Source organism: Tribolium castaneum, chromosome 3 (genome assembly GCF_031307605.1).
Source record: "Tribolium castaneum strain GA2 chromosome 3, icTriCast1.1, whole genome shotgun sequence".
NCBI lineage: Eukaryota > Metazoa > Arthropoda > Insecta > Coleoptera > Tenebrionidae > Tribolium > Tribolium castaneum.
This window is the reverse complement of record NC_087396.1, coordinates 10,181,396-10,201,683: the sequence shown is the minus strand read 5'-3', so window position 1 is coordinate 10,201,683 and position 20,288 is coordinate 10,181,396. Positions and strand designations below refer to the sequence as shown.

Here is a 20,288-nt window from a genome sequence, read left to right as displayed (position 1 = left end):
TAATAATCGCACAAAATTCAGCGTTTGCTTTAAATGCTTTACATTTTTGCCTATGTCTGTGAATTTTTCTACAATTCCATATGTGTAGGGTAGGGTGGGGCAACTTCGGACAACTTTTGGAACCCTTCAAAAATTTTTAAAATTGTTTCTAAATTTAATGGTCGCAATTTTAAAGAGCTCATACAGGGTGTATCAGAAATACGTGTGTTAACCATCTACAAATAAAACATTTTTTTTATTTTAAATTTCTGTTTTGATAGAAACAGCAATTTAAACAATTAAAACAACACTGAAAATTGTTGCCATGAATATAAACTAATTATTAGACACCAACCGGCTCGTTTGCACAAAAGTAGCGAGGAAAACAGTGAAAACAATAAATAAGAATTTTGTAAAATGTTATATAGAAAAGTTGTTGTATTACGTTACGAGTTTTATTACTTGGTAAAATTAACACTCGTATTTCTGATATACCATGTACAATTGAGTACAATTGTAAAAAATTCAAACCATTATACTCAAGTAGTTTGGAGTAAATGTATTAATTTAAATAATAATGCATTTGTCCGGATAAAAATAATTTTATTTCTACGAAAAAACGAAAATGTTTATCAAAGAATTTTCTATTGATTTTGATCTGGTTTAAACCAATAAAAAAAACATTTCCAAATCCGCAGTGATTATTTTGGCTATTGCTGATGTTTACAACAAAGGATCTTAAAGAAATTTTCTCGGTACTGCGATTTTAGTGAAGTTTTTATTAACCAATAAAACCATGACAGAGATAGCAAATTATGTAGAATTATACCCGTCCAAGACGCTCCACCCTAACCTAAATACAGTTAATTAATGAAGTACTATCTGCAAAAAATTATTACTCCTTATGTCGGTTTGAATAAATGATGTTTAAATGTTGTTTTGTGCAAAAAATGTCGCTAGTCCCAAAAAATAATTACTAATTAAGAAAAAATAAAAAAAAACAATAGTATTATTGTAACTTTGGGACTATCAACAATGTTATTACGAATTTTTTGCTCAAATCATACAGAATAACACAATTAAAATTAATTGAACTGTTAAAAATTAACGCGAATGAACCAACCAAATTGGCTTAATTTGGTCACGTGATCAGTTAATCACATGGATTACATTAATGACGCTCATATACACCGTCAAAAGATGATTTTTTAAGATGAGTGACAGTTCATGTTAATTTGATGATTGCTTGACTTGTTACCAGCTCATGTGCAATTTAAAAAGAACTATAATAATTATGAAAGGTTTAATAAAAATGGTTACTTTCACATCAAAATATTTTAATTTAAAATTCATGAAACATGTTTCGAGGACACACAGTCCTCATCATCAGTCAAATTAAAAATTAAAAATTAAATTCAAATTAAATTTAAAAAAACTTCGTTGTAACCTTCGTGAATAGTATGTTACATTATGCACAGAGTTGGTGATAGAATATGAAGGATTACAATAAAATTTAAAATTTTGCCACTACGCGTTAACATGGCAGCGTTACCGCGCACCGGCATGTTAATTTTTAATTGCAAAAATTAGTTTTTCTGAATTTTAATGTAAAATTTAATTGTAATCCTTCATATTCTATTACCAACTCTGTGAATAATGTAACATACTATTTCAGTTTTCAATTTGACTGATAATGAGGATTTTGCACTCGTTTCATGATTTTATGAATTTTAATTTAAAATGTTTTGACGTGCAAGTAAACATTTTATCAACCCTTTCAAAATATATCTTGTACATGATTATGGATCTTCATTTCAATTTATAATAATTTAACAAATATTTTTTGGGATCTTATAAAAATATATAAAACTACAAAAAATTTGTACCTAAGTTGTTTGGAAAGCAATTTTATACATTCGTAGTATTCACATGTAGCGCGCTTGTGCCGCAAAAAATTGCATTATAGTTTTTTTTATAAATATTAGCTGTTTCAAAACTATAAAAACGCCAACGTCGCATTTTACCGTATAATTTTTTTAAATGAGATTGATAAAATCGTAAAATAGTTATTAATGCTTAGACTATACTTGAAACTATAAATTACGAGTACATTACCTATTACCTTTTTAAGTATATGAACAATTTATAACCGTTGGCGTTTGTATAGTTTTGAAACAGCTAATAGATGTCTACAAAGCGATAAAAGAGCTCTGAATGTTTTGCGTCATGTACTAGCTTCAAACGATGCAACAGTATTTGAACACTTCCTCACTTAAAAATAAATTTTGTTTTAAATATTATACTTTTATTTTTTAATGTTTTTTGTATTGATTTTTTTGTACGAAACACAATTGATACCTATACTGCTTACGTATTTTTCAAATTCAGAAATAGGAATATTTTAGAAAATTTAAAAACGAATCGTAAAAATTTTATTTAAAAAAATAATCATAGCAAATCTTAATCGTACATGTATTTTTAAAAACTAAACCGACTAGAAAATCAATGCCCGCTTCTCGAGATTCATAATCATAAATGGTAAAATCAGGCCTTCCCATTTTCTAGAATGTAATCAGGAATTAACAACGACTTGAAATTATGCGACATCGTCCCTACAATCAGCTGAAAGAAAAAAATTAATCGAAAAAAGTCTAAAACTCCTCACCCACTTACCATATTTTTAAAAACCTCCATTGAGAGTATCACACCTCCTGGCCCTTCAATCATCCCGACATACTTATGGCTTTTAACATTATAAACATAAATCTTTCCATTGTAGCAACTGGCGTAAAGCAAATTTTTAACAACTTTCATACAACAAATCCCTTTGGAATTCGTAGCTTCGTGTTTGTGGACCAAAAATCCATTCTGCATCAAAACATAAGAACATTATAACTAATTTTAGCCAGCACTCACATGAAACCCAAAAACTAAAATATCGTGCGACATCGTCCCACAATAAACCATATTGTTCTCCAGCAGTAAACTATATACAGTTGGTGTCACGCAATCCCCCAAAGTTCTCAAACGCAGCCCCGACATCGCGTCCCTAACACACACCGGAGCGTTGCGGGAACCCACCAATAGGACGCGGCGAGCGCCCTCTTTCGTTGCCTTCAGCACAAGCACAGCCTCTTCTGAGATGCGGTCCTCAAATTCTATCAGTCTTTGCTGGAATAAACGGGCTCATTTTTGGCCATTTGATAAAATGAAACGTCCATACCTTTGGAGAATAACGCTTCAGGCTGCCGTTGGTTGTGCCAATGAAAATGCACATCCACGCGTATTCCAAGCATTGGACGCATTCAAAAATGTTGCTAATGGTGATCAGTAAACGGGTGGTGTAGTGATACACGCGGAGCCAAGGCTCAAACGAACCCACCAATAAGTGGGATTCATTTGAGGGCGTTTTTATGTGACATAGACACGTGATCGGGGTTTGAGACACTTGGAGAGTGGCTTCGGTTGCACCAGTTTGAGTATTTATGTAGAAAATTCGGCCGCTTTCGGAGGCGGCCAGAAGGACATCATCAATTAACTGAAACAATGGATTATATTGGAAAACTTAATGGGGTGGATAAAATTGTTTCAAATACTAAGCAAAATCGATGAAAAAAATCGATTTTCTTAAGTTTTCAAAAGTCTAAAGTAGTCGACTTTTTAGAAAAAAATGATTTTCTGCCTGTTTACTTTTTCAAAACGCTGCGAATACGGGTAAATAAGAAAATTGAATTTACCACAAAATTTTTGATGGTTAATCGCTCAAGCCACGGATTCATTTCATTTATTTTATACATTATATTTAAAATAATTTAAACTTGGGCAATTTCTAGAATTTAATGTTCTATAATTAGTGTCTTACATTTTTTTGTATCTTACAATATTCGCAAATTGGTAAACGTTGGAAGTTTTGTAATACAGGGTGTCCGTTTTTCGGGCTCCACCATGGGGATCTCAGTTATTATAAGAGATACGAGGTCGGTTAAATTAGGGCAAAGTTGCGCATTTTTACGCTGAACAATTATCTGAAAGAAAATTTTTAGTTTTTTAATTATTGAGAAAAATTTTTTACTTTTTACAAGAAATCTAAATCTGTCATCGCCTTTTTCAAGGCGTTCTTGATGTCATAGTTACAACACTCAACTTTGTTTTTTCTTATGGACGCCTTATTTAATACTTGTATTTTTAAAAAGTCATTTTGTTCCTGATTACAAAGATGTATCACATATCATCGAATCTCACATGTTGATTAAAATTAAGGAAAAAGCGTTTTTCCAAAGTGTGCTTTGGAAAAAGCGTTTTTCCAAAGTGTGCTTTGGAAAAAACGCCAAAAATTTTGTTTCACAAACTAACTTTTGATAGTTCTATTAAATATGCGAGCAGAATTTTTATAACTTTGGCTTGTTTTGTTTTCCACAAAATAAACTTTTAGCTTATCATGTCGTTTCGTTTTTAAATAAGTAAGCTTGGCGGAAATGTGAACCTTCCACACCCAAATTCAATTAAACTTCCAAAATCTAGTTTGTTAAAAAACATAATTGTTGGGGTTTTTTCCAAAGCACTCTTCGCAAAAATGCTCCATTTTGATCAGTATGTAAAATTCGACCATATTATGTTGTAATGAGAAATAAAAACACTTCAAGTATACAAAAATCTAATATGGCGTCCATAAAAAAAACCATAACGTATAACGTATAAGTGGCATCAAGATCGCCTTGGAAAATACATATTTTCCAAGGCGATCTGTGAACATTCACAGATTTAGATGCTTTGTAAAAAAGTGTCTGAAAGGCGTCCTAGTTTTTCGTTTGGAAAAATAAAAACAAAAATTACAAATTTCCGTTTTTTTACACTTATTAAAAAAATAAAATTGCACACCAAATTTTCTTTCAGGTACTTGTTCAGCATAAACATGCGAAACTTTGCCCTAATTTAACCGACTTCGTATGTCTTATAATAACAGATCTCCATGGTGGAGGTCGAAAAATGGACACCCTGTAAAGTTTTCCATTCAAGTTACCTTAATCTCCTTTTGAAAATTTAATGCTCTATCTACCTGTAATTTTTTGTTTACCTTGCGCTTAACATTATTTAAATACAAATAAATAATTTAACTTATTTTGTTGCTCTTTAACCTTGAAGGGTCTGGGAACAATTATCATAATTTACGTTTTTTAACCATTTCCGGTTAGTTTATAAGTTCTCAAGAAATTCTGTTTGATTTATTTGCTCGTTTTTGAATCCGAAACTCACTTACTTCAAGACATTTTGCTGATACAGGCCAGAAAATCCTCTTTTCACATGTCAGTTAGGTCACATACTAGCTGTTTCAAAACTAACGTCGCGTTTTACCAAATTATTTTTTTAAATAAAATTGTAAAATAGTTATTAATGATTAGGTCTCTCATTGAAAGTATAAATTACATTAGCTATAATTTTTTTGAAGTGTATGAATAATTTGTAACAGTTAACTTTGAGAGAAAATGCGACTTTGGAGTTTTTATAGTTTTGAAACAGCTAATATTTAACGGAGAGATAAATGTAAACATAGCAACGTCAATCAGATACGCACGACCTTAGCAACTATTCGCCAAGAGTCAAGAGATTTTGTTGAAATGGACCAAAAAACTGCGTCTGACTTGCACTATTTGAACCAATTCCGGCTTAATTTGTACGATTTAAGAGTCTTAAAAAATTGTCATAAGAAGCCAGAAAAATCTTCATTTCAAGACTGAATTATGGTATTTTAAACAGTTCTGGGTGATTGGCGCATTTTCTTGAGTACACATTCGATTATTTAAAACGATTTTGCTTGAATTCGACTAAAAATTGTCGTTTCAAAAACTAATTTACGGCATTTCAGCCCTTTCTAAGTGATCTGACTTGTTGGGGCTAATTTAATTTAATTTATCAGCCATTCATTTAATTTAATTTATTCCATTCATTCCAGTATTAGTGGAAATGATTTTTTCGTTAAAGCTACTTTGGTGCAAGTCAAAATGTTTGTAATCAAATTTGTTTGTCACATTTGTAAAAATTAAAACAGCAGGAAAAAATATATAAAACGATGACAGACGGGACCCAAAAAAGACTTCAGATTTTATTGACAAATAAATGTACAACAAATCGTTGTAGGACTAATTCCAACAATTATTTTTTAATTAAAAGGTGGAATCTGTTGAAACTTTTGAAAACATGAAACCGAAGAACAAGGCAATGTGTAACGACTTCTGATTAATTTACTTTTTGTTTACACATTACGGACGGGACAAAAAAATCTTGTGTGTGAAAATAACTTAAAAAATGTATTCAAACTTGATTTAATTAACAACTTGACAATAATAAAATTAGAGTTTTTACAAAGTTTTATTAAGATTGTTGTATTAGTGTATTACTTAAAATGGTGTTTGTTCTGACTATTTGATTTAAATATTTGTAATATATTTATTATATGTAACTTATCTTGATTTTCCTTAGTCTCAGTAACAGTAACGTAAATAACAACTATTTTATTATGAGATGTCGAAAAAAAATCCATACATTGATCATGTTTAAATCGTCTTTTCATGAGTTTGAAAGTGAGAATCTGTTTTTAAATTGTGCGGCACAACCATCAGAAAATACAGACTGATCCAGAAATACTGAGTCTATTAACAATATTGAATTTAAATTTTTAAGGACACCAATAGAGTACTCTTTCAGTTAACAACAATTCAACAATCTTGTGGGGTTGTACGTTGTACGTCAAATATATGTCAAAGAAAACCAACCCAATCCGGTAACAGTGTTGCAACACTGACTCAGTATTTCTAAATCATTCCAGAAATGAATTTTCTCCTGTGTAAGGCAGTTTTGACAACTGTCTGGCAATTCTCATACGAAACGTCCGATTATTTTTAACAGACTTAAAGCAATTTTAAGCCTTGTTGAGTCTAATTCGAAGAATAAAATGTTGTATTTAACTCGTTTTCGTGTAAATCAGTTCAATTATTTCACCTCGTGGATGAGAAACCACTGGTTTTCACTTGTGGTTTTGTAATCCGCTCGTCAAATAAAACGTCCGATTTACACTCAAATTCGTTAAATAATAGTATATTAAAAAACAAGTTTCATAAGATCAGGCTTAAAGCACGAATTCAGTTTTTTGAAAGGATGAGTGCTTTAAGGTCTTATGAAACGAGTTTTTTTCTACTTTTTTTGCCCTCTTTTTGTTTTTAAACAAAAATTGTTATTTTAGTCGATTTAGGGATTTTTGTGACAGTTGATAATCTCAATTTTGAAAGTGAAAAATTGATTTCAAATTTTTGTTTTATCAAAGTTTTGTCAAAAAACAAGAGTCTGGATGACAATGGAGGTAATCTTGCATGAACACCCCCTGAAATTTGTGAAATTCGCAAAAATACGGTCCCGAATTTGCTTATTGGCAACCTAAAAATTTTCGTAAAATGTTCCGTCAAATAATGACTATTATAACATCGCACTTGATGACGTTGAGTGCTTTAAGATGCCTATTAAATCATCAAAATGGCGCCAAATTACAAAAATAACTATTAATCCTTGACGTAACTGTTGTACTTGTTTTACAGTTTTCTTGATGAATGTAAAAACAGTATATTTGCTGTAAGGTAAGTCGTCGTTAATAACAACAAAAGAATAATTTTCATTGGCCATCCAAATAACACATGTAAAAATCATAACTTGCTTGTGACACCAGTGAGCAGCTTGGATATGATCCTCCGATATTAATGAATAATTTTCGGCAAAGTCTATTTGCATTAGAAATTTGTTGTTTTGTAATTCAAAATATTTTTCTTGCCCAGGCTTTATGTAACAATGTGTCTTAAAAATATGAAGTTGTTTCCAAATAATTCACAGCAACACTCAATGAAGTTTGTTTGTCCAACGAGCTGTGGACGGCTACTAGTTTCATTTCACTGTTTAAACTTCACGATAATATCTTCAGAACGAAAATTCAATGTCCGAGGAAGTAGTGTGTAATGTAAATCATCTTTGCATTGGTCACAAATATTAATCGCCCAGTTTTACAAAAAACTTCAATTTTTTCGTGGATGGTTTCCAATATACAGAGTGCTCAAAAACTGGCGCACCAACTCAGTGGTACGTTGTTGAGAAGCATGTCTAGATTACTGGAAAAATCTTAAGAAAATTCCTAAAGTCATATTTTAAAAAATATGAAGATACAAACAGTTTGTACCAACACTGGGAATTTTTTCTAGGAAACAGTTTCAAGAATAATTTATTTTTATTGTTGATTAAATTTTATTGCGATCACGACTGTTAGACAATGTTGCCACATATCATTTATTTAAAATTCTTTATTTATCAAGAACTTTAATAAAAAAATTTTTTTATTATTATTACCTTCATATGTATGCAATTCTATACAACACACCATTGAGTTGGTGCGCCAATTTTTGAGCACCCAGTATAAATAATAATTAGCATGATAACGACACGGCATTTCTCTTGATAATACGATGTGTTTCGTAAAATGTGCTTACGTGATGTTCCATCATGATATTTTTGAAAAATTTGTCCCACACCAGAAATTGGATCTTTAATGGACTTCGTGTCTCATTTCCCAGGTGCTTGCTGACTAATATCATCCCTAGTGTAAAAATCAATAACTTTGTTTTTCTTTCCGTTAGGTAGCGAATTTTTGGCTCCCTGATCACTTTTTTTAAGTAAACGTGGCACATAGTATTCCATTGCCATTTTTTTTTACCACAGTTACTTTTTAACTGGGACTTGCAGACAACGCACGTTTCGCTTTTATATACATAGTGTATCAGAAATACTTGTTTTAATTTTAACAGGTATTAGAGCTCAACAAATAAAACATTTTTTCTATTTTTAATTTTTCAATACAAAGATAACATATTGAAACATGTACCGAAAAGTGCCGAACTATTTTAGTTGTGATAGAAACGGACAATTTAAAACAATAATGAAAATTGTTGCACGTGTATAAAAATAATACAAACTACAGTCCGAAAATTGAGAGTTGAGCGGTCTAACGCGTGTAGAAAATGCAGCGTTTTCTGCGACACGAGTTTTTCATCTTCTAAATGCATTACACCGCTCAACTCAATTTTCGGATTAATTATTAAACAACGATCGGCTCGCTTGCATAAAAGAAAGGAGGGAAACTTGATGAGTTTTATTACAAGGTAAAATTAACGTACGTATTTCTGATACAGCCTGTATATTTATGAAGTTCTAAACCGGAAGCTACGATTTCGTTATGTGACATATTTCTTATCTTCTGTCTATATTTCTTCTTTCTTTCGGCTTCTTTCTTTCTTTTTATGGCGAGAAGAGACACATTTTCGCGTAATTTTTGACGCTCGGTTTCCCTTTCTCTTCGCTTTCTTAATGCATCTTTTTCAAGATACTGTTTTCTAAGATCTTCATTACTCTTAATTTTGCTTCTATAACGACGCGTAGCCTCTCTTAATTTTTCTCGAGATCTTTCTGCAGATGCCTCTCCAATATTGCCATCCATTATCTATAAAAAAATTACCGGCTCTATTGCAATAGTCGTCGTCTTCGCTGATTGACAGTAATATAAAGTCGCCTGTCCACTAGCCTAAAATCGTAAACTTGTCAAAATTGTAAATTCCAGTAGATGACGCGCGTCACGCTTCAAAGGAAACTGTAATTATTGAAATTTGGAAATTTACGGAAAATCAATGTCACAATTGTTGACGTAATTGACAAAATATTGAAATGACGCACAAATAATCCATTTTTCAGCTTAATGACATCATTGTTTCAAACTGTATATTTATTAAAGTACCAATAATTAATGCAATAAAAACAGAAAATGTCATAACATGTAAATGGCACATTTTCATATTTTTCCAAATATGACAAACTTGACAAATTTAGCAGTCATCAAATTATTTGAGCCAGTTGTTTTCATCGCAGTGTCTTAAGATAACATTATTAATCCATTCCAGCCCAACCCAGTGCATTTCACGATGCTTACAAAAATTGTTTGAACGTGGCAGTTGTTAAATTGACAATCAAAATCTGTTTTAAATTAAAGAAAATTAATTTTTTTCGGACTGTTATAAGAGTGTAGTATCTCAGATGGTTCTAAAATTTGAATTTACCGCATTTAATCATTTTATTTCTATGTAATTTCTGAAAAGTACCAACTTTGATCTACCCAGGCAACCAGTAAGACCAATTTTTTCATTGTTCGTTTTTTCTTGAACGAAGCGGCAAACTTTTAATACCTACTACAATGCCTCATTCATTTATAGACAAATTACTTTAAATCAGTTTTAAAAAAATAGGTACTTAATATACTGTAATTTGAGAAAACATTTTAAAAAATAACAATCAAAATATGGTACCAAATACATCCATTCTTGCTGCTGATTTCTAAAACGATTATTCATTTCAGTTCAATTTTGTCATTTTGATTAATTCGGAAAGTAAGTCGTTAGAAACGCCTGTACCAGATCCCATGTCTTCAAAATCATTTGATACGAACTAAGCACATTCAGAAATTCAGTTTCGTCTTTGCTGCTGAATATGAAATAATTACTCGTTTTTTTTTACATTAATTCAGAAAATAAATCGTTAGTGAAAATCAACCTGATTCCTACAAAATCGATTTAAGAGTAGTGGTAGAACTAATAATTCTGACATATAAGTTGTTTAGATGCAATAAATTTGTTGTGAATTGTAAATGAATTATGAAGGATTTAGACCCAAGGACTCAAAATATTAAAGACATAATAAACACTTAGAGCTGGTTTACAGAAAATTTTAATTGCAATTAAATTTTAATCCCGATTAACTTGACATTTGTCAATGCTTTTTGAATGGCAACTTACTTGGAATTAGTTTAATTTCGAATTAAATCTTAATTTCGCTTTCTGTAAACTGACCCTTAATGTGTTTAAACTCCATGATTCAAATGTAAATTTTTATATTTAAAAAATAAGTATTAGCTACTATATTTGTATATAAAACATCTTAATTTTTTATGTATTTGGTTAATGGTTATAAACTATAAAAAATGCAATAGAAAGTAGACAACCCAGAAAACACAAAAACATTTTTTGCAAACAAAATTTAGCGAAGGTTCAAACTAAAAAATATATTCCATTGCAGTGTGGACTCGTAGCTTCCCCATTTTTTAACACTGGACAGACTTTATATTACTGTCAATAGCTAAAAAAAACGGACAGGACATTTTATTTTTAGTAATATCTTAATATACCAAAAGAACAATTTAAAACAATTATCATAATCTTATGCACTTCAGTGGAAATTAAAAATCTTTGTTTTTGCTTAACGAGATAAGAAATAAGAACAACATTTATATGTTTGTGACGAACGGGAGACCAAAAGTTACGAAGATAAGAAAGTAATATTACTAATAATCAATGATATATTAATGATATCCGTTGTTTTGACTTCTAGAAACTAGAAAAAAGACACTCTTCAAGGAAAACCTAACATTACGAAAATTATTTTGAAAATGGCCATTCTAGGATAATCATTTAAATTGAAGTAATTCGTTGGATTCTAAAAACTGCATACATTGCCTTGTTGGCGATAACATGAAAAACTGTTGACAGGTGATGTACTAGAACTGTTGAATAAATTTTGAAGTGTTTTGCTAGGTTCTGGTAGTTTAGAAAATGGAAATTGGTAAGTGAATTGATAGTAATATTACTTTTTTATCTTCGCATATTGTGCTGTCTCGTCCGTTATTGCAAACACAAACACACACTCAGGTTTTTATTTTTTACGTACTTAAACAAGACCAAGCATTTTTAATTTTGATATTGTTAAAAACTTTAACAATTAGAAGCTGTCTGAATAATTTTTTTAAAGTTATTTTCTTACACAAGATTTTTCGGCCCGTCCGTCATGTGTAAACAAAAAGTAAATTAATCAGAACTAGTTACACATTGCCTCGTTGGTTCCGTGATTTCAAAAGTTTCGAAAAGGTTCAGCTTTTACTTAAAAATTTACAGTTGGAATTAGTGCCTTTTAAATTAGCAGAATTTTATAAGATTGTTCAACGATAAAAATGTAAGAACTTTTTTTTGTCCCGTCCGTCATCATTTTCTAATTCTTTTTCTTGCTCGTATTTCAAGTTTTACAAATGTGGCTTCCATTGTAGGTTGACTAGTACAAAGTTCCTATGAAGAAAAATTTTCTTCGATTGATACTGTTCATAAAAATTAAATCTAAAAATTTGTGCAAAGTGTCCTGTCCATTAAAATGGAATGACTGTTGTAAGTTATAATATTTCAGTTTATTTAAGAACTAACCAAGGTATTTAGACGAAATCGGGCACTTGAAGACATTTTGCTGAAACACACTGATCTTCAGAAAATCGTTGTTTCACTGTTTTAGATTATTAAATTTTCTTATTCCCGCTTTTCAATTTAGCAATTGTTTAATTAGAGTTGCCTCTACTTTAAGGCTGGTTTCAATAATTCTGGTTTAATTTATAAGTTTTTAATACAGAAATTCAAGTGAAATAAGAAACCAGAAAATCTTACACTACTTTTTTTAATTTGTATTTAATACAGGGAAAATTGACGAAAGACTGATGAGGGCCGTCAGGCCGAAACCAGTATCCTGAATTAAATAAAAAATTTAGATTGGGAGAAATATTATTTAACAAAGCCAGAAAATATTCGAATGGCGCCATTTTTTAAAATTAATTCTGGATGATTTGGTGAATTTTTATTAACAATTATTTAAAAATTTTGCCAAAACACACCAAAAAAAATCGATAAACAAGGATTAGATTAAACTACTTCAGCCAATTACAAGTGTTATGGTTCGTATTTTTTAACCAGAAAATTTATAACAAAATCGACGTTTTGGTTGCCCATATCGAATAAAAATGAATAAGAAATTTACCTTTAGCACCAAAATTTTCTCTGAAGAAACGCTAAACTCCAGCGGTTTCTCATACACACAATCAGTCACTTGCTTCGTGCTTGGGTCTTGTAAGTTGGGGTCCTCGTAAACACAGTCGATCGCCACCTTCATGGCTTGAGGTTGTACATTCGACTTTTTTTTACGCTTTGGAGCAGCTTCTGACTTAAGTTTTAAACTTCGCTTAATTAGTTTATTTTTCAACTTATTGGCGGGAGACTTTTTCTGGCTACTTTTGCCCTTATTTACTTGATTTTTCAACATGTTTTTAGCTTGTAGCTTAGTAAAAATTGTTTGTCTTAGCTTCGTCAGTCGCGCTATTTCATTATCAATTTCAAGCATCACTTTCACGGCGTCTTCCAAGTTCTCTACATTCTCTCGAACTTCAAACTTACAGCTATTTGGGTCGGTTTGACATGCAATGGAATGAAACTCTACAAAATCAGTCTGTGATTCGCACCAAACGGGCTGTGCCGCAAACACTTGAGATTTATTTTCGGTGGATGGTGCTTGCAGCTCATTGTACGGATCTTCAGTAACTTCAAACAATTTTGTCTCGTCCAATGAGCCATTATCAGAAATAAACTCTTGTTTGATATTAAAAATCGAAGTTGAGTCATCAAATTCACTTTGATCTTGATTAACTTCTTCCTTGATGTTCAAAACCTCTTCCTTGATGTTCAAAACTTCTTCTGTCATGTTCATTTGTTTTTCAGTGACGTTTTCACAAACTTCAGATTTGACGTTTTGAGTGTCATCGCCACTTTCCCAAAATGAAGAGTCGTCAAAATTCAAGTCTAACGTGCTGCTGAGCTCCTGGATCACCTCTAAGGGTAAGTCTCCGATTTTTATGCCAATATCGGGAATAATCGCGTTTATAACCTCACTATTTTCCACCGCTGGGCTGTTGCACATATCTCGCAAAACCTTTGATAACTCTAATCGTTTTTGCTTCTGGATCTGTTGGATGGCAATGTCATACCCAGAGGAGGTGGAACAGATCAGATTCATTTTCTTTCCATGGCTCAATTTGCTGATGTGGGTTATGATTTTGTTGTGGATTTCTTCAACGTTGTAATGCGCGACTTTCTTCGGCTTTGCGACGCTTTTTTCGCTCTTACTGGACATTTTGTCGTTTTGAGTGGCTTCGCTTTGAGTTGGGGCCTCAGGAGGTGGCTCCTTGTTAACAATTTCATCAGCCTCTGGCGGCATCATCAGCTGTTTTTTAATCATATCGCTCGTTTCTTGTATCTTTCGCTGGGTGTATTCCTCTGTGCCTGAGAACGGTGATGGTGATCGCGAAGGTTGCTTGCGGGGGGCTTGTCTTGGAACAAAGCATTCCCTCCAATGTCCGGTGTTCCAGCGTGGTTGATACCCATTGTAACTGAAATTATAGTTGTAATAATACGCCCAATGAAACGAAAACACTCACTAATGAAACCGATCATAGGGCCTCTGATGAAAGCGAAACTTTTTCTTGTGTTTAGTGAAGTCTGGTCTGCCGTGCAAGCCATGGGGGTTGTTGTTTTGATACTTATTTCTGGCTTGAGACATTGTTTTCGCCGAAAAATCATTAACAATGTTTGTGATTTTCTGAATATTTTGAAAATTATCGTGTGATTTGTTTATAACCTAGTCAATTAACATTTGACAGAAACCTAACTAAATCTAGGGAGTTTTACTTTTCTATAATGGTGGACATGGGTATGGGTGGCAGTATTTGATGGGGTTCCCTTTTATGCTAATTCCGTTTTTCTTTGTGTAGTTCTGTTACGTGGCAATAAGGTGGTTGTGCGTTAAATTTCGTTATTTTTTCCAAATTTGCTTGTTCACAATTGTTTCTTCACTGTAGGTGTTCACGGTAAGGGAAAGGTGTAAATCAAAACAATGCTTTTTTGATGGTATTATTATTAGTGTTAATTAAGTTCGGTAATTTTTTACTTTAACTACTTCGTCCGTGGGGTATGTTTATTTTTAGGTCGCTGGGGCGAAGCCCCAGCCTGCGGGCTATCATCTGTAGGCGCCTTGCCTCATTTATAGCTACATTTACGGTTAATATCATTTATTAGAGTGTTAATAAAATTTAAAAAGTATGTCAAGGTCATTCAAAGTCGAATTTTTCGAAAACGGGGCATTTGCACAAACTTTCATGGTCATATCTTTGATCTAGAGGCTTTTTAAAGCAAAATGCAAAAAAAAAATCCAGAAGTAGCTAAAGTAAAAATTTACCTTAAGTTCGATTGATATGAATTACTACAAGCTGTTTACAATTTACTTCCAAACTTTCTAAACTTTACAGCTTTTTTTTGCTTAATTCAGATGGAAACCCCTATTTGTTTTTACACTATTCGATGGGGAGTGAGAGGACGAACGTATTTTCTAATCCTTAACGTAGATCCTAACATATTCGAAGTCATTTTAAAAAACTCATTCTGTCAATGACAAATTTACTAACGATCAAAAATTCAAATATGGTTAATGTTTTTGGCAAATTACTTTGAATGTGCAACAGGATTGTAAGATGTTGCTTATTTAATTCCGCATTGAATGATACAAAAAATAATCAGGTTGAAGCCATCTTCAACTTTTATTCATTAAATTTGTCAGTGAAATAGTTGACAAAACAAGTTTTTGGCAAATAACTACTCAGAATGTGTTAGAATTTACGTTCGAATTGTAATAAGAAAAAACGATCATCTTTTAATTCCCCATCGAATAGTATAAAAATAAACAAGGCTTGCTATTTGAAATAAGCAAAATGCCTCTAAATTTTAAAAAGTTTGGAAATAAATTGTAAACACCCTGTAATAATTCAGATCAATCAAACTTAATTAGTAAGTCTGTTGGACTTTGCCGACACTCACATACCAATAAAGTCATTAAAACACCACTGTTTTTATTTTTTATTAATTTATAAATCTAAAGGTGTAATATCGATTTTTGTTGGTTTTTATTTTTTCTTAACAGTAAACCCTGAACCGATTTAAAAAATTTAAGGACATGTAAGAAGCTAGAAAGGCATCCTAAAAATAATAGCATGCCATTAAAAAAATAATTAGTTGATGTCATGTTTCTTTGTGGGACACTCTGTATAATCAATAATATTTTTCTGAATTGAGTTATTCAACATTTTGTGTTTTGGTACACCCTGTACATTATCTGATAAAAAACGACTATGTGCTAAAACTACAAGGTATTCTAAATTTTCCTGTTGCAAATATGTCGCAAAATATTCACAGGCGTTATTGCAGTAACAAGTTGTTCTTTCTTATAACGAAAAGTTGGATAATTCCGAAACGGAAAAAGATAAACTTACAATATAACAGTTTTTTTTCAATTTTTTAGTTTAAAATGAATCGAACAATCTCACCAATTGTCAAATAGTGCGAAAATTTAGTAGTTTTGTCATTTTTCGAGTACCTAAGCACAAAAAATCTTCGCTTTGGGATTATTATTATTAATAATACGACAGCGAAAACACAAGCTTAAAGTTCGAGGACTGTTGTTATTTACAACGAGCGTAAGCGAGTTGCATACCTAGAGATCCGAGAACTTTAAGCGTTCGTATGAGTGTTATTCAAATTTTTTTTGTCGGAACATTTTAATTTAAAACGTGTTTTAAAATAGTATTTATAATCTAGGATTCAGATATTAAAAAGATTTAAGGCTTAAAATGTTACAAAAAAAATGTTCTTGCACATTTTTAATAAAAAACGTTTTACTGCAAAATTTTGTTAATTGTTTGTCGTTTCTTGCATTGTATTAATCTATTGGTGCATATTACCTGTTTCAAAGCTATAAAAACGCCAACGTTGCATTTTCTCTCAAAATTAGCTGTTATTAATTATAATTCATGCACTTCAAAACAAATAATAGCTAATGTAATTTATAATTTTAATGAGAGATCTGCTATATCACTTTAATAACTATTTTACAATTTTATCAAACTTATTTAAAAAAATAATTCAGTAAAATGCGACCTTGGGGTTTTTATAGTTTTGAAACAGCTACTAGGTTTCCATAATTTTTAATGAAAAATGAGTCGAAAAATCGCGGATATAGGGCGAAAATAATGTTATTTTGGCATTTTTCAGGTCTTCAAATACATTTTGTTGCGAAACACTTAATTTCTCGCTCGAATTCATAAAAAAATATCAAAAAAATTGTTTGAGCTCTTAAGTCGCAAATTGTGTTACTTCTAAAGTTAAATGCAATACAGTTTTCATAATTTTTAAATTGTATAATTTCACAATTTTTTTTTGCCTCAAAAACATCCAGAAGTTCTAGAATGTCTAAATGCATATTTGAGTTAAACATTTGTTTCTTATTCGCTGTATTTTACTCGGAATAAAATGGAACGAGTAATCAATAAATTGAGTAAAAATTTTTCCAATACTTTCAAATTTTCAAACGTTTTAATATGATTTATAGCTTAGCCAAAAACGCATTTATTTTACAGATATTCGTTGGAAAAAAATAAGCAGACAAGTTACGAATTAATTAGAAAATGGTGTTGTTTTTGCTGTTTCAATGTTACCTTAGTTACTTTTTTCTACACTACTATTCATCGAGCTGAATTACACTATGCTTTTACAGTAAATTGTAAATTGGAACCTTCAAGATGAAATCCATTATTTGTCTTTAAGTTACTAATTGTTTTCGCATATTTCTTTCTTTTTATGAGTTTATTAATTTGATGCTTTTTTCCATTTGGCTTTGCTTTTAGTCAATGTAGTGTTATAGTTTTTGAAGAGAGAAAGAAGGGAAAATAAAAAAAATGAAATTGAACGTAATTGTGTCATATCTATGTCATGTTTGTCACATTTTTTTTAAATATAGGTTGTAGGAATATCAAAAATGTATTACGAGCATACAGTATTTGTACGACATTAAAAACGAATCTATAACAGTATTTGCACTCACTTTGTTCTAGATGGAACCCAGCTCTCTCCAAATTGTCAGTGCAAACTCCGACTGTACAATCACAGTGGATGAGGAAGCCCTTCGCTGCATCTTGACAAAAAATGAAATCAAGGACAGATATTTATCGATTATTTCCATCGCAGGGGTATTTAGGCAAGGCAAATCATTTCTCCTTAATTTCTTACTGCGTTACTTACGAATTAAAGTAAACCAACAAATAGTGTGCTTGTAGCACCTTCAGTACAGTAAAATACTTGTAGTATCGCGAAATGAGAGATGTGACCGATTGGTTGAAAGCAGAAGATGGGCCTTTGAAAGGTTTCAGCTGGTCTTCGGGCTCCAAACGCCATACCACTGGAATTCACATGTGGTCTGAAGTTTTCCTCACCGAAAAACCAACGGGCGAGAGGGTCGCCATACTTTTAATCGACACGCAAGGCGGTTTCGACCACCAAACCACCTTTGAGGACTGCGCCCGAATTTTTGCTTTCAGTACCTTGATCAGTTCGGTGCAGATTTTCAACGTCATGCGGAGCATCAAACAGTATGACCTGACCCATTTGCAAGTACGTTCATTCATTTCATTATGCATTCTTTTTCATTTAAAACGTTTTCAAGTGTTTCGGAGGCTACGGTAGTCTAATGACCAACTGTATGTCTGTGCCTTTCCAAAATTTGTGTTTCCTGGTGCGGGATTGGGCTTGTCCTTATGAGAAGCCCTATGGCGCTGAAGGTGGGAGCGCCTACCTGCAGGAGGTCTTCAACTCGCCCCAGAAAGAAGTCAAGGACCAAATTGAAAATCTTAAAGGACTTTTCAACGAACTGAGTTGTTTTCTATTGCCTTATCCCGGTCGCATTGTTGACGCGTCTGATTCGTTTGACGGAAATTTGGACGGTACGTGTACTAAAATCCAAAAGTTTGATTCTTTCTGTCACAGTCATTTCCAGACATTGATGAGATATTTAAGATTCAAGTGGCGCAGTTTGTGACAAATTTGTTGTCACCCGAAAATGTGGTCTTGAAAACGATTAGCGGCCACAGAGTTAAGGCTGAGGATTTGCTTTGCTACGTTCACGAATACAGCAATGTCCTGAAGGGTGATTCGTTGCCGAAAATTGATACCATTTTTAAGGTTTATCATGTTTGAGTTTTTCGTTCGTTTTCGATCAATTTTTAGGCCACTGTTGAAGCGCAGCACAAATCTGCGTCGTCTCAAGCCTTCAAGTTGTACAAGAGAAACATGGATGTTGAATGCAGACGCAGCCCTAGAGGCTGGACTATGGAGGAACTGTATAAAAGACACACAACTAATAAGAAAAGAGCAGTCGACCTTTACAAGCAAGTGAAAAAATTTGACGACGCGGTTGTTTTCGACAAATATTTGGTTGAACTGAAGGAAGTAAGAAATTAGTTTATTTTTGAATATGGTTTCATTAAAAGGCGAATTGTAGAGTATGGATGTGGAGTTTCAACATTATAGACAAATAAACGAAGAAAAGGTGCGCGAGTTTGAAGAAAATAGACGAAGATTGGAAGAACGCATAAATTTAACCAAGGAAATGTCGAGTGGAAGTGGTGGGTTGAGTACACTAGGAACAGGTGAAAAAATCGGAGTGGCTGCTGGGGTTATTGGGGCCGGATTGGCTTTTGCCTTTGGTGCTTCGAAATTGTTTGGTCAGAAAGGGAGCAACGATTAACATGTCATGGAATTATATTGGGTAAGTGAGCTTTTCTATTATTTTTGCAATTAAATTTGCTTATGAAAATTTCAGAATCACAGTCTTGATGCAATTTATGAGTTCAATACCAGTGTGCTTCGCAAATGGATATTTTTATTAACATTTTGTTTTTTTTTAATTAAGGGAAATTATAGATTAGTGTGGTTGTAATACGTATATTATATTAAAAACAGATTTTATGGTATATAATTTAAATTGAATTTTTTTGAAACTTAAAATTTTCACTTTTTTGCAATCATCACATTGTAGCGTTATTATTAAATCTCCATCCCTTAGGCTATTTTTTTTTCTATTTTTTAGGCTATCAAAAATAAATATTTGCACTTCGAGTTAGCAACGCAAAGTTGGCGTTTTCTCAAAACTATCACTTTGTCGCTTTGAGACAATGTACAATCGCTCGCTCTCCCACTTTTTATTAAAATCAAAGGTCTACTGATTTATTAGCTGTTTCAAAACTATAAAAACGCCAACGTCGAAATTTACCAAATTATTTTTTTTAAGTAAGATTGATAAAATTTAAAAAAATTAATAATTAGATCTCTCATTGAATTTGAAAGTATTATAAATTACATTAGCTGTAATTTTTTTTTGAGTGAATGAATAACTTATAACAGCTAATTTTGAGAGAAAATGCGACGTTGGCAAATATGTAACTAGAAACAACGTAAACAGAATAGTTATTATTAATACAAGTGCAAACACAA

The 20,288-nt window shown here is 32.0% G+C and overlaps 2 protein-coding genes across 5 annotated transcripts; one reads left to right on the top strand and one right to left on the bottom strand.

Annotated features, from left to right (window-relative positions):
* Window positions 1–2,397: 2,397 nt before the first annotated feature.
* Window positions 2,398–14,607, bottom strand: LOC658052 (uncharacterized protein). The gene is made up of 6 exons (XM_964465.5): window positions 14,354–14,607; window positions 12,904–14,305; window positions 3,203–3,517; window positions 2,896–3,150; window positions 2,653–2,847; window positions 2,398–2,601 (listed from the first exon to the last, which is right to left on the bottom strand). The coding sequence occupies exons 1-6, from the start codon at window positions 14,473–14,475 to the stop codon at window positions 2,524–2,526; spliced, it is 2,367 nt and encodes a 788-aa protein (XP_969558.3). The 5' UTR covers window positions 14,476–14,607; the 3' UTR covers window positions 2,398–2,523.
* On the top strand, window positions 13,638–19,779 carry LOC656906 (atlastin). Of its 4 annotated transcripts, none has more exons than XM_008198076.3 (8): window positions 13,638–13,754; window positions 17,855–18,049; window positions 18,105–18,410; window positions 18,463–18,739; window positions 18,793–18,977; window positions 19,023–19,244; window positions 19,297–19,563; window positions 19,618–19,779. In XM_008198076.3, exons 2-7 carry the CDS (start codon window positions 17,855–17,857, stop codon window positions 19,540–19,542), a joined length of 1,431 nt encoding a protein of 476 aa, XP_008196298.2. In that variant the 5' UTR covers window positions 13,638–13,754; the 3' UTR covers window positions 19,543–19,563; window positions 19,618–19,779. The 4 variants fall into 4 exon arrangements, with proteins under 4 accessions (XP_008196298.2, XP_975919.2, XP_015837434.2 ...); XM_970826.5 differs by lacking the exon at window positions 13,638–13,754 and adding an exon at window positions 14,636–14,782; XM_015981948.2 differs by lacking the exon at window positions 13,638–13,754 and adding an exon at window positions 17,666–17,802 and having other exon boundaries at window positions 19,297–19,567.
* The last annotated feature ends 509 nt before the right edge of the window (window positions 19,780–20,288 follow it).

Coding starts and splice junctions, on each gene's coding strand:
- LOC658052 (XM_964465.5), bottom strand. CDS start 14,475: ATGTCTCAAGCCAGAAATAAGTATCAAAACAACAACCCCCATGGCTTG. Junction 14,306..14,353: donor CCCTATGATCGGTTTCATTA/GTGAGTGTTTTC, acceptor CTATAATTTCAG/TTACAATGGGTATCAACCAC. Junction 3,518..12,903: donor AGAAAATTTTGGTGCTAAAG/GTAAATTTCTTA, acceptor CCATTGTTTCAG/TTAATTGATGATGTCCTTCT.
- LOC656906 (XM_015981948.2), top strand. CDS start 17,779: ATGTATTACGAGCATACAGTATTT. Junction 18,050..18,104: donor TGCGTTACTTACGAATTAAA/GTAAACCAACAA, acceptor AAATACTTGTAG/TATCGCGAAATGAGAGATGT. Junction 18,740..18,792: donor GTTTGACGGAAATTTGGACG/GTACGTGTACTA, acceptor AGTCATTTCCAG/ACATTGATGAGATATTTAAG.